This window comes from Engraulis encrasicolus, chromosome 4, assembly GCF_034702125.1.
Source record: "Engraulis encrasicolus isolate BLACKSEA-1 chromosome 4, IST_EnEncr_1.0, whole genome shotgun sequence".
Taxonomy (NCBI): domain Eukaryota; kingdom Metazoa; phylum Chordata; class Actinopteri; order Clupeiformes; family Engraulidae; genus Engraulis; species Engraulis encrasicolus.
Window position 1 is genome coordinate 56348492 of NC_085860.1, and position 9984 is coordinate 56358475.

At 41.3% G+C, this 9984-nt stretch overlaps 1 protein-coding gene and 2 long non-coding RNA genes across 3 annotated transcripts; 1 reads left to right on the forward strand and 2 right to left on the reverse strand.

Annotated features, from left to right (window-relative positions):
- Positions 1 to 272: 272 nt before the first annotated feature.
- On the reverse strand, positions 273 to 1589 carry LOC134448150 (uncharacterized). Its single transcript, XM_063197910.1, has one exon. It carries the CDS (start codon positions 1587 to 1589, stop codon positions 273 to 275), a length of 1317 nt encoding a protein of 438 aa, XP_063053980.1.
- Positions 1590 to 2510: 921 nt separating this feature from the next.
- Positions 2511 to 5645, forward strand: LOC134447002 (uncharacterized). The gene is made up of 3 exons (XR_010034555.1): positions 2511 to 3159; positions 3569 to 3786; positions 4318 to 5645. It is a non-coding gene; the product is annotated as an uncharacterized LOC134447002 (long non-coding RNA).
- LOC134447003 (uncharacterized) lies at positions 4745 to 7034 on the reverse strand. Its single transcript, XR_010034556.1, has 3 exons — positions 6434 to 7034; positions 5907 to 6028; positions 4745 to 5585 (listed from the first exon to the last, which is right to left on the reverse strand). It is a non-coding gene; the product is annotated as an uncharacterized LOC134447003 (long non-coding RNA).
- Between the last annotated feature and the right edge of the window lie 2950 nt (positions 7035 to 9984).

Sequence of the window (9984 nt, forward strand, 5' to 3'; positions counted from 1 at the left end):
AGCACATGGTAGTACATAGCTATTACGTACACCCTTTACTCCATTACAACTAATGGGATAGATAGACTGTTGTTACTGAAAAACACTGAAAATCTATCAAGGACCCACCACCAATTTGATCCAACCAGTGCAGAGTTAGCTGATCGTAAGACGAGTACACAGGTCTACTGTTTACTCTGATAAGTTACTTGTGTGGGAGGGAAACTGTGCTTCTTTTTTAAACTTTTACTTTTACTTTTGACACCTCTGATTGCCAAGCGTGTAGTTTTAAATTACCGTAAGAGTCCTGACTCATTAAGTGCCCGATTGATTTTGGGAATCAACTTCTTCTCAAACTCCCAAAGCTTCTTGTCCTCATGCAGTTGGTTTTTGTGTAGGCTCCCATTCAGAGGGACCCTGACGTGGATTGTGTGGCAGACATCAAACTGGACGTTGATGGAGGGTCCAAAATGCTTTAAGACTTCATGTACGGATGTCTGCTCCACATAGCGGGGATTGATAATCATTTTAGTGGGCCTATCTACTCTATGGTCAGGCTCACGATAAATGTGCTCCAGGATATTTATACCAGGCACATTTCTCCACTCACGCCTGCTAAAGCGACCACTGTCGTCAAACTGGGTTTTGGGAAAAATGGGATTCTCTACTATGAACACCCCAGCATCAGGATGCTGTTTCTGTAGGGTGTCCATTAAGTCCCCAAGGCTGGCATGTTTGTAAGGCATAATAATCTCATCAAGGTCATTCATGAGAAGGTATTGTGATTGATACATGTGTCTGTAAATGCATTCGTTCAGCGTGGTGAGCTGTCCATAATAATGCAGGTCCCCCGGTGACTCCTCTGGCTGCCATCCATGTGAAGGCTTCAGGTATTTGTCTATTGGCCAAGGAACAACCTCAACCATGCCCTCCTTGCTGTAATGCTTGAGTAGCTTCTCCACATCTGGCCCACAGCTGGTGTTGTAGATGACCACTCGCTGAATACCAATCAGCTTGTAGACCTCCATGGTCTGCACAAACTGGAGGGCATTGTTGTACTCACCAAAGAGGCTGGATATGCACACAGTGAAACTGTACTTAAATGGATCCTTGGTCTTCTGGTTTTGAATGGGTAAATATTTTAAATTCTGGACATTGATTGGACCCATTGATATGGCTACATGTCTGGGCTCAATGGATGATGGACTGTTGCACAATATGTCTGAAGTCCCGTAAGGAAAGCCAAAGTGATCGCTGTGCATTTCAACTACTGCCTCTGAAGACACACACTGGCTAGCCTCATCCCTCTCAGTCCTTGGAAGAACGCAGAGTACACAGTACAGGTTCTTGAGCTCCGATCTTCTGAGGATGCTAATCACCCGTATGGCCCCGTCTCTACGATGGTCCTTAAAAGCAGACACCATGAGGTGCGAGGAGTTGTGGATGTGTTCAATGGTGTCTGTAGTCTCTCGTAGTTCGTGCAGCACTGGTGATCTGTACAAGTGTATGATGGATATCACCTCCCACGTCCACCTTGCAAGGCCATTCAACAGGATGATGCAGGTCACAGTGGCAACTAGCAGTTGAAAGAACCGAAAGAACCTCCGCATCCTGCTCTCGATTGGGGTTTCCACATCCAACTGCAACACATGCATTACATTAATTATGTTACATTGTGTTACATTACTGTTAACAATTGTATCCATTACGACTTGCAGTTCTTTTAGATAACAGTTTTACCCAAAAAACACATCCGTGAGGCAGTTGAGAAAGCCTCTAGGTAGCTGTGGATGAAAAGGGATGAGAGAGACATGGTTTAGTCCACTGCTTGGATGCAAATCAGGGTCTGATCAGCACCGGCTGAGTCCCCAGGTGGGGGTGTGTGATGATCCAAGACCCGAAACATTCTGTGACCATGGGTTCATCACTGGATGTGTCCAATCTGCACCACCAAGGTGTTTCTCATAACCCTAACTCCTGCATGTACGCAGGCCGACATAATATTGGGACATCATTTACACAAAAATTTGATGAACACACTATCACAAGTTGCTATTACCATACCATTGCAGCATATTATCCTATAACCAAACAACACATTCCATATACAACTAGACTGCCTGTGCAGTCGCCTTTGACTGCTTAAAGGTACACTGTGTAAGATTTTTAGTTTTTTGTTTCCAGAATTCATGCTACCCATTCACTATTGTTACCTTTTTCATGAATACTTACCACCATTATCAAATTCTAAATATTCATTATGACTGGGAAAATTGCATTTTTCATACTTCTCCATACTTTTCTCATCTTCTCCATGGTCCGCCATTTTGAATTTCCAGAAATAGACATTTTTAGCAGCAAAAATGACTGTACTTGGGCCATACTAGAAAATATTACTTAGTAAGCTTTCATGAAAAGATCGAATTTGGCAACAGGCAACCCAGTTTCAATGACCAGCACAGTAGCCGTACCTTTTCTGACCATTTCCTGCACAGTGTACCTTTAAAGGAATAGGTCGGTATTTTGCATTTGGGACCTTAATTATGGTGTATCATACACTGAGCTACCCACCTGTGTCACTTTTGTTTGATTTGAAGCCTTCCGTGAGATTTTGGGTTTGGGCGATATCCACAAACCACCATACAACGGGAGTCAGCGGGGCACAGACTTTAAATCCGTCGTACACGCATAAACAGTATTTTCTTATTTTGTTTAGGGTCATACAATTACGTTTCCGCCTCATTTCAATATTTAAATCTCCCGGGTTCAGTGAACGAATTAAAAATCTGTATTGACTGAGGTGTGCCACGTCATCTTTCTGCGACGCTCATTCTGACAGCCAGGAGCCAGCCAGCTCTGCTACGGCAGTCGGCAACATGATAAAGTAACAAGAAGCAAACGTTGAAGCTCTCGGTTTTTAACAGTTCTTCGGCTAGAACTTTGCTATGGGTTGAATGTGCGCATATACTGGATGCTGAAACTAAACGACAAGCTTTATGAAACCGTGGCATTTTGCGTTGAGATGGAAAAGGAACGCGCCACACTCTCCTGGATACGAGGCTACGTGTGTGCGGCTTTTGCGCCAAAGCTCTTTCTACCAGCAAAACAAAATAGCAGGACAGAAGTGACAGCGTCAGAAACAAAACATTGCTGTTCCGATTGCTGATGGAGACAACAGAGGTAAGGACATATTATGTATGTATCTTGAGTTTTTGAATGGCTAATCTTGGTGTCGCCTCAAACTAGCTCTCTTCTCGGTGCCTTCATATGGCTGTTCATGCTACCAGCTACAGATAGTCAAATGAATCAAAGCTACGTTTGGTCTCAAACAAAATTGTACACGGAAAATAGTAGTCCTTCAGTAGGCAAGACAATCACAATCATATGATAAGCCTGTCAAAGCCCTGCACCAAATCATGGAGTAGGTCGACTGTGGTTTTCACTTTTACTGCTAGTAAAACTGACGGCACGTAATTCGACTGTCTAGCCAATAACTGGTAGGCCTACATTGCTTGATCTTCAGGTCATACTAGTTGTAGGTTTTACAGTGATACTGGTGTATTGACACACTTCTTTATTTATTATTTAGAAAGACAGGAGAAGGTCAAGACTCAAGAGCTGGACTTTCCATGACGTCCTCAATCGACCCCTGTGAATAGCAGCCCACCGTTGACCAGCCATCAGTATCTACTGTGCAGTCATTTCCTGACCCGGTTTCTCACTAGCCCTTCGCAGACGAACACTACCACCTGAAGACGGTCGTCTGGATAATACTTCGGTTTGACACCGGCATGGTCTACCACAAAGGTAAACACATCAGGCACACTCCACTGCATTTGTTTTAGAAGTCTAAACAACACACCAGGGTGTATTCCATAGGCGAGTTATCACGAACACATTTTATGTGCAAAAACTGAAATGTCGTTGCAACACATGGGATATGTGTGGCTCAGGGGAAAAAACAGTTATGAGCCACGTTTGTAGTATTTCCCATACAGTACACCATTCATACTAATTATAATAGTTACTAATACTAATATAATATTAATTATAATTACTTTCGTGTCGATATTTTTCAAAGGGTTTTTCCATCCAGTATTACTCTGGCAAAATGCCCATTGCTTTCCTGTCCAATATTATTAAAAAAAAGTCCAGTGGCCTTCAACTAACACCTTTTGACTTATCACGGTGTATCTGGAGAGCAGACAATCTTCTTTATGAGTTTCACATTCTGTTACATTACTGCCATCACCTACTGTGCACTCATGTGATTGGCCTTTACCATTCCTGTTCAATGGCCATACATAATACACTACAATTGTCATTTCTATTTTCCAGATAGACGCCAGACCTTCTGAAAGGACCTAATGGACTGAGTGCTGGAAAGGAGACAACCCCTCTATAGAATAAACTGAGTGTAACAAACACTCCACCACGAAAACTCTCCACTCCAGTCCCAAGAACAGACATGTATGTTTTAGTGTCATGACGGAGCAATCATTTCGGAAGGTCCTAAACCCTATTTATCTAAAATACTTTCTGATGTTTGATAGTGACATCTTGGTTACCCAATAAGACATTTCTTACATTATTACAAGATTCTTCACTTCTTCCTACATTGTTAATGACTGAATGATTACAAATATGATGTACACATTGTTATTGGTCACACCTGCTGACATTAAAGTCCCAGTAAAATCTTCTCTCTTTTCCTTTATGTAAAGAAGGTAAAGTAATGACACTTGAGGCAGTAATGACAAATGGATAAATGTGTAAAATTTATTTTCAATGGCCATCAAATTATATTGATGACCTAAGTTCAAGAGAGTCCTTGTGCACAAGCCCTCAGCAATGCAGGTGCTGATGTGAGGCAGGAGAAGGTGAACAATGAACAAAATTCAAAAGACATTTCACACTGCTTATTGTTCTTTTTCTTCCTTCATTTTTCTGAGCTAACAACGCATTTTGCCCTGTGTGTCAAAATAAAGTAAGAAAAAGAATGGTAAGCAGTGTGCGGTGTCTTTTGATTTATGTAGATAATCTCTTCCTGTGAGTCCAAGATATTGTGCAGGTGGAAGTTGAGAAAGTGTCCCTATGATTGTTACAATGGAATGATGCATGAAATTAATTTACAAATGTTATCAAAAGACATGGAATATTACATTTTCATTTCATTGCATTTTTAAAAAAAATGCATTGCACTTAGCTGACGCTTTCATTTACCAAAAGTGGTATTGGTTACAGTCCCTGGAGCAATGTGGGGTTAGGTGCCTTGCTCAAGGGCACTTCAGCCATGGATGGAGATGTAGGGAGAGGTCAGGAGGGATTCGAACCAGCTACATTTGGTCCAATAAGGGGTCCCCACAATGCACCTAAGATGTGTAATGTCAAATTATGTGTAGTATTACCAACTAGATTTATAACTTCATTGTAATTACTCAATATAACACAAGATGATAAGTCAATGTAGAGACTCTGACTCCATCCAGCATATGGTATGGTGGAGATGGATGAGGGTCATGATGCACCTTGGATGACCCTTCTGTACTGTAACCTGGCCGCAGACGTTCAGCTCCCAGGGCGCTGGGCGCTGTGTACAGCATTTCCTACGAGACAGATGATCACAATACAGCAAGTAAGAGGTAGGGACACTTCAGTCAATGACGGGTTTTTGTTTTGTTTTTGTTTTTTGTTTTTTTTTGGGGGGGGGGGTGGTACAACCACAGCTTATGTTCATAAATAATTGATTAGTATACTGCAATGAAAATGCTTCTTGGATAATCCACTGACATGAAACACAACAGAACAAATAATAATCTGGCACTAGCTGGGAAGTTACTACTAACGTCACTGACTGACCCCAATATCGACAAAGCTGTCTGGGCATAGTAAATCAAACAGAAGTTACAAATTCCTCGGCGACTTACTCAATTGAAAGCTATGTGTTCCTGCGAGTTTTGGCTATAATCTCCGATTCAACTTCGAAGAACGTTGATACCAGCTCGATTCGTCATGGCGAGAATATCCTCCAGAGTTACTTGGCACCTTCCTAAATAAATAAAGAAGTGTGTCACTACATCAGATCAGTATCACACTATAAAACCTCCAAGTGATATGACATGAGAATCAATGTAGCCTACCATTTCTCAGTAGGCTAGACAGCTGAATGTTTTTACAAGTAGTAAAAAGTAAAAGTCAACTGTACTTATAAGTATACCCCATGATTTGGTGCAGGGCTTATCATATGATTGTGATTGTCTTGCCTACTGAAGGAATACTATTCGTATTTTCCGTGTACAATTTTGTTTGAGACCAAAGGTAGCTTTGATTCATTTGACTATCTGTAGCTGGTAGCATGAACAGCCATACGAAGGCACCGAGAAGAGAGCTAGTTTGAGGCGACACCAAGATTAGCCATTCAAAAACTCAAGATACGTACATAATATGTCCTTACCTCTGTTGTCTCCATCAGCAATCGGAACAGCATTGTTTTCTTTCTGACGCTGTCACTTCTGTCCTGCTAGTTTGTTTTGCTGGTAGAAACCGCACACACGTAGCCTCGTATCCAGGAGAGTGTGGCGCGTTCCTTTTCCATCTCAACGCAAAATGCCACGGTTTCATAAAGCTTGTCGTTTAGTTTCAGCATCCAGTATATGCGCACATTCAACCCATAGCAAAGTTCTAGCCGAAGAACTGTTAAAAACCGAGAGCTTCAACGTTTGCTTCTTGTTACTTTATCATGTTGCCGACTGCCGTAGCAGAGCTGGCTGGCTCCTGGCTGTCAGAATGAGCGTCGCAGAAAGATGACGTGGCACACCTCAGTCAATACAGATTTTTAATTCGTTCACTGAACCCGGGAGATTTAAATATTGAAATGAGGCGGAAACGTAATTGTATGACCCTAAACAAAATAAGAAAATACTGTTTATGCGTGTACGACGGATTTAAAGTCTGTGCCCCGCTGACTCCCGTTGTATGGTGGTTTGTGGATATCGCCCAAACCCAAAATCTCACGGAAGGCTTCAAATCAAACAAAAGTGACACAGGTGGGTAGCTCAGTGTATGATACACCATATTTAAGGTCCCAAATGCAAAATACCGACCTATTCCTTTAAGGTATATCCCTGAAACGCGACGCTTCCAGTCCCCCATCATCCCTACCACTCCCGTCCACCTTTTCATAAACATATATGATAAATACATAATATAAAATAAATATACTTAATATCAATGACGTGTTAGGCTTAAAACCAAACGACTATTGTGAAAATTAAGCAAAAATGGGGCAATTGGTAACACTGTTTTAATGGTTCACTATTGCAGTGGATATACCGGGTACAGTGTAATAAACCAGTGTAAGAATATTTAATACCATGTATTACCAGTGTAACAACATGTACCAATTTTGTACTTACTTCATGTATTTGTGTGTAATTGGTATTGCATGGTATTGCATATTGTTACACTGGTATTACACTAGTATTACATGGTATTAAATATTGTTACACTTGTTATTACACTGTACCTGGTATTGCATATTGTTACACTGGTATTACACTAGTATTATATGGTATTAAATATAGTTACACTGGTTATTACACTGTACCTAATATGGTAGATTCACTGAAATGGTGGACCATTAAAATAAGGTGTTACCGGGCAAATCAACCCACCCAGTCAGAAGTAATGGGCCAAATAAAAAATCCGACATTTTGAAAGTGTTAACCTCCAAACTCGAATGAGTTCATGAACCTACCCTAGAGCATTCACACACCAAATCTGGGACAAATCCATCCACCCGGTCAGAAGTTATGAGCAAAACAAAAATTCGGCCATCTTGAAAGTGTTGACCTCCAACCTCTAATCAGTTGATGAACCCACCCTAGAGCATTCACACACCCAATCTGGGAAAAATCCAACCATCCGTTCAAAAGTTATCACGTTAACACAAAAGACCTAACACGGCGGTTGCGGCGCACACAAAACCATTACATCCCCGATACTCCACGTTTCGGGGATATAATAAATAAAATGAGCCTTGAAACCCAAACTGTCTTTCGACTATAAAGGCATGGAATCATGATGTTGCCGGCTGAATGCCTTCTAGAGAAGAACACCTGTTTGCGTGGTAGGCCTATAGCCTTTTATTTTCGGTCATCATCACCTGGCAGGGCGTGGGAAGCTGACTAGAGAACGTAAAATAAAAAGTGTGTCCTTTATTTTCAAAAGATCATAGAATACCAACACACACATCTCAGCTACAAATGAGCACTAGACGTTTCTTCCTAAAGCCATTTTTTTTACAATGTACACCTGAAGTGAAGACTGTCAAATGTGTTACAACATACCCCTCAGCTACATGTCACAACTTTAAAAGTGAACAAAAGACCTCATATAAACTGATGACATATCTGAAGGCTCTGGTACAATTGCAAGTGTAGTAGATGGTGTGAAAGACATTTACTTAGTGTTTTGAACCGTACTTAGTACTTAGAACATTGAACTGATTATATGATGCACCAGCTCACACTGAGGTGTTCAACAGCGTCCTCTCGTGAACTGATCAAACAGGCACTTGAAACTTGTTCGGCACCTCATCAAAGATGGCTATTATCAAAGAAAACAAAAGATATGAATGAAAAACAAACCAACACAAGTTTGAGAGGGGAGTGAAGGAAGCCATGCCTATGGCATCTATCGCCTGTCTTCACCATTCTGAGCCAGGTTAATGGTGTTTCTTGATTGTTTATACACAATTTCAGGTAGGCCTACTTGACACACAATTCTGAAAACATCTCACTCATTTACCCATGAACCAATGCCACTGAAGGCCAATGCCACTCCAATTTCAGTTCTACCCCCCCCCCCCCCCCCAAACAAAAATAACTACAATCAATCATGGAACACACTGTACAATTGCTTGACTTGCCTTCAATTCGTTTTGGATGAGTTCCTAATCTCTGGGATACTATGCTATTATTAATGCATGAAACAACAGTACATTTTACAGTACATGAAACAACAGTACATTTTACTGGCATTTCCCGGCCATGGTAACCTTCATAACTTTCATAACTGAAATAGCACTGACTACTGTAAGCATGTAGTAATTCATCCCAACCATCACCGCCACAGAGATACAAAGCAAGAGCATTGTGAGTGAATTATGAATGGATAAATGAATGAATGAATTACTGAATGAATTATCTGAAACCACAAACCTTACGTAAGGGAAATGAAGTTGGGGACGTATCGTCTGTGTATCTGAAAGTCCAGCTAACCTTTTGTGGGAAACGCATGCGCACATTGACAAGCTGATAAGCTTCAACTTGGTGAGCTTGATAAGCAGATACCTGTCTGCAGTAATACTCAGATAGCTATGGCGTTGCAACAATGCCCAATTAATTCTAAGGGGCCCAAAATGTGCCAAGAAAATATCTCATATCCCATAGCCACAAACCATGCTAAAAAAATATGAAACCATAGTCACAGACCATGCTGACAAATGAAGCCATAGTCACAAACCATGCTGAACCATGCGCGCGCATGCGTGCGTGCGTGCGTGTGTGTGTGTGAAAGTCAAAGAAGCAACATGCCATACTGCCGGGAAAGAAATGGGGGTGCATTTCAGTAGATCCATACAAAGCTGACATTCAGTGTCCAATCTTGTGAATGAGGTGTAGACATATTCAGTAGCGGAATCACAGATATTTTGAAGATATTTTGAAGCCCACGTAAAAGGCGTCCAAATACTAATCACCTCCTCAAAATAAACGGCTGATTAATTCTGATTTTTTATTATATCAACTGTGTTTTAGTTGGAAAAAAGGAACTGTGTGACTGCATGCTACTTACATGCCTGATGAAGACCCTGTTGGGTCAAAACGTTGTACGACCTGAATACATTTTCAAAGCGGAGCCACAAGACTTCTACTTTTTTCCCACTATCAGACGCGCCTTTGTCCAGCACCTGGCCTCAGAGAGGTGGGATGTGCATATTCTTAC

Excerpts from the sequence above, each read along its gene's own strand:
- LOC134448150 (XM_063197910.1), bottom strand. The coding sequence starts at position 1,589 with ATGCGGAGGTTCTTTCGGTTCTTTCAACTGCTAGTTGCCACTGTGACC.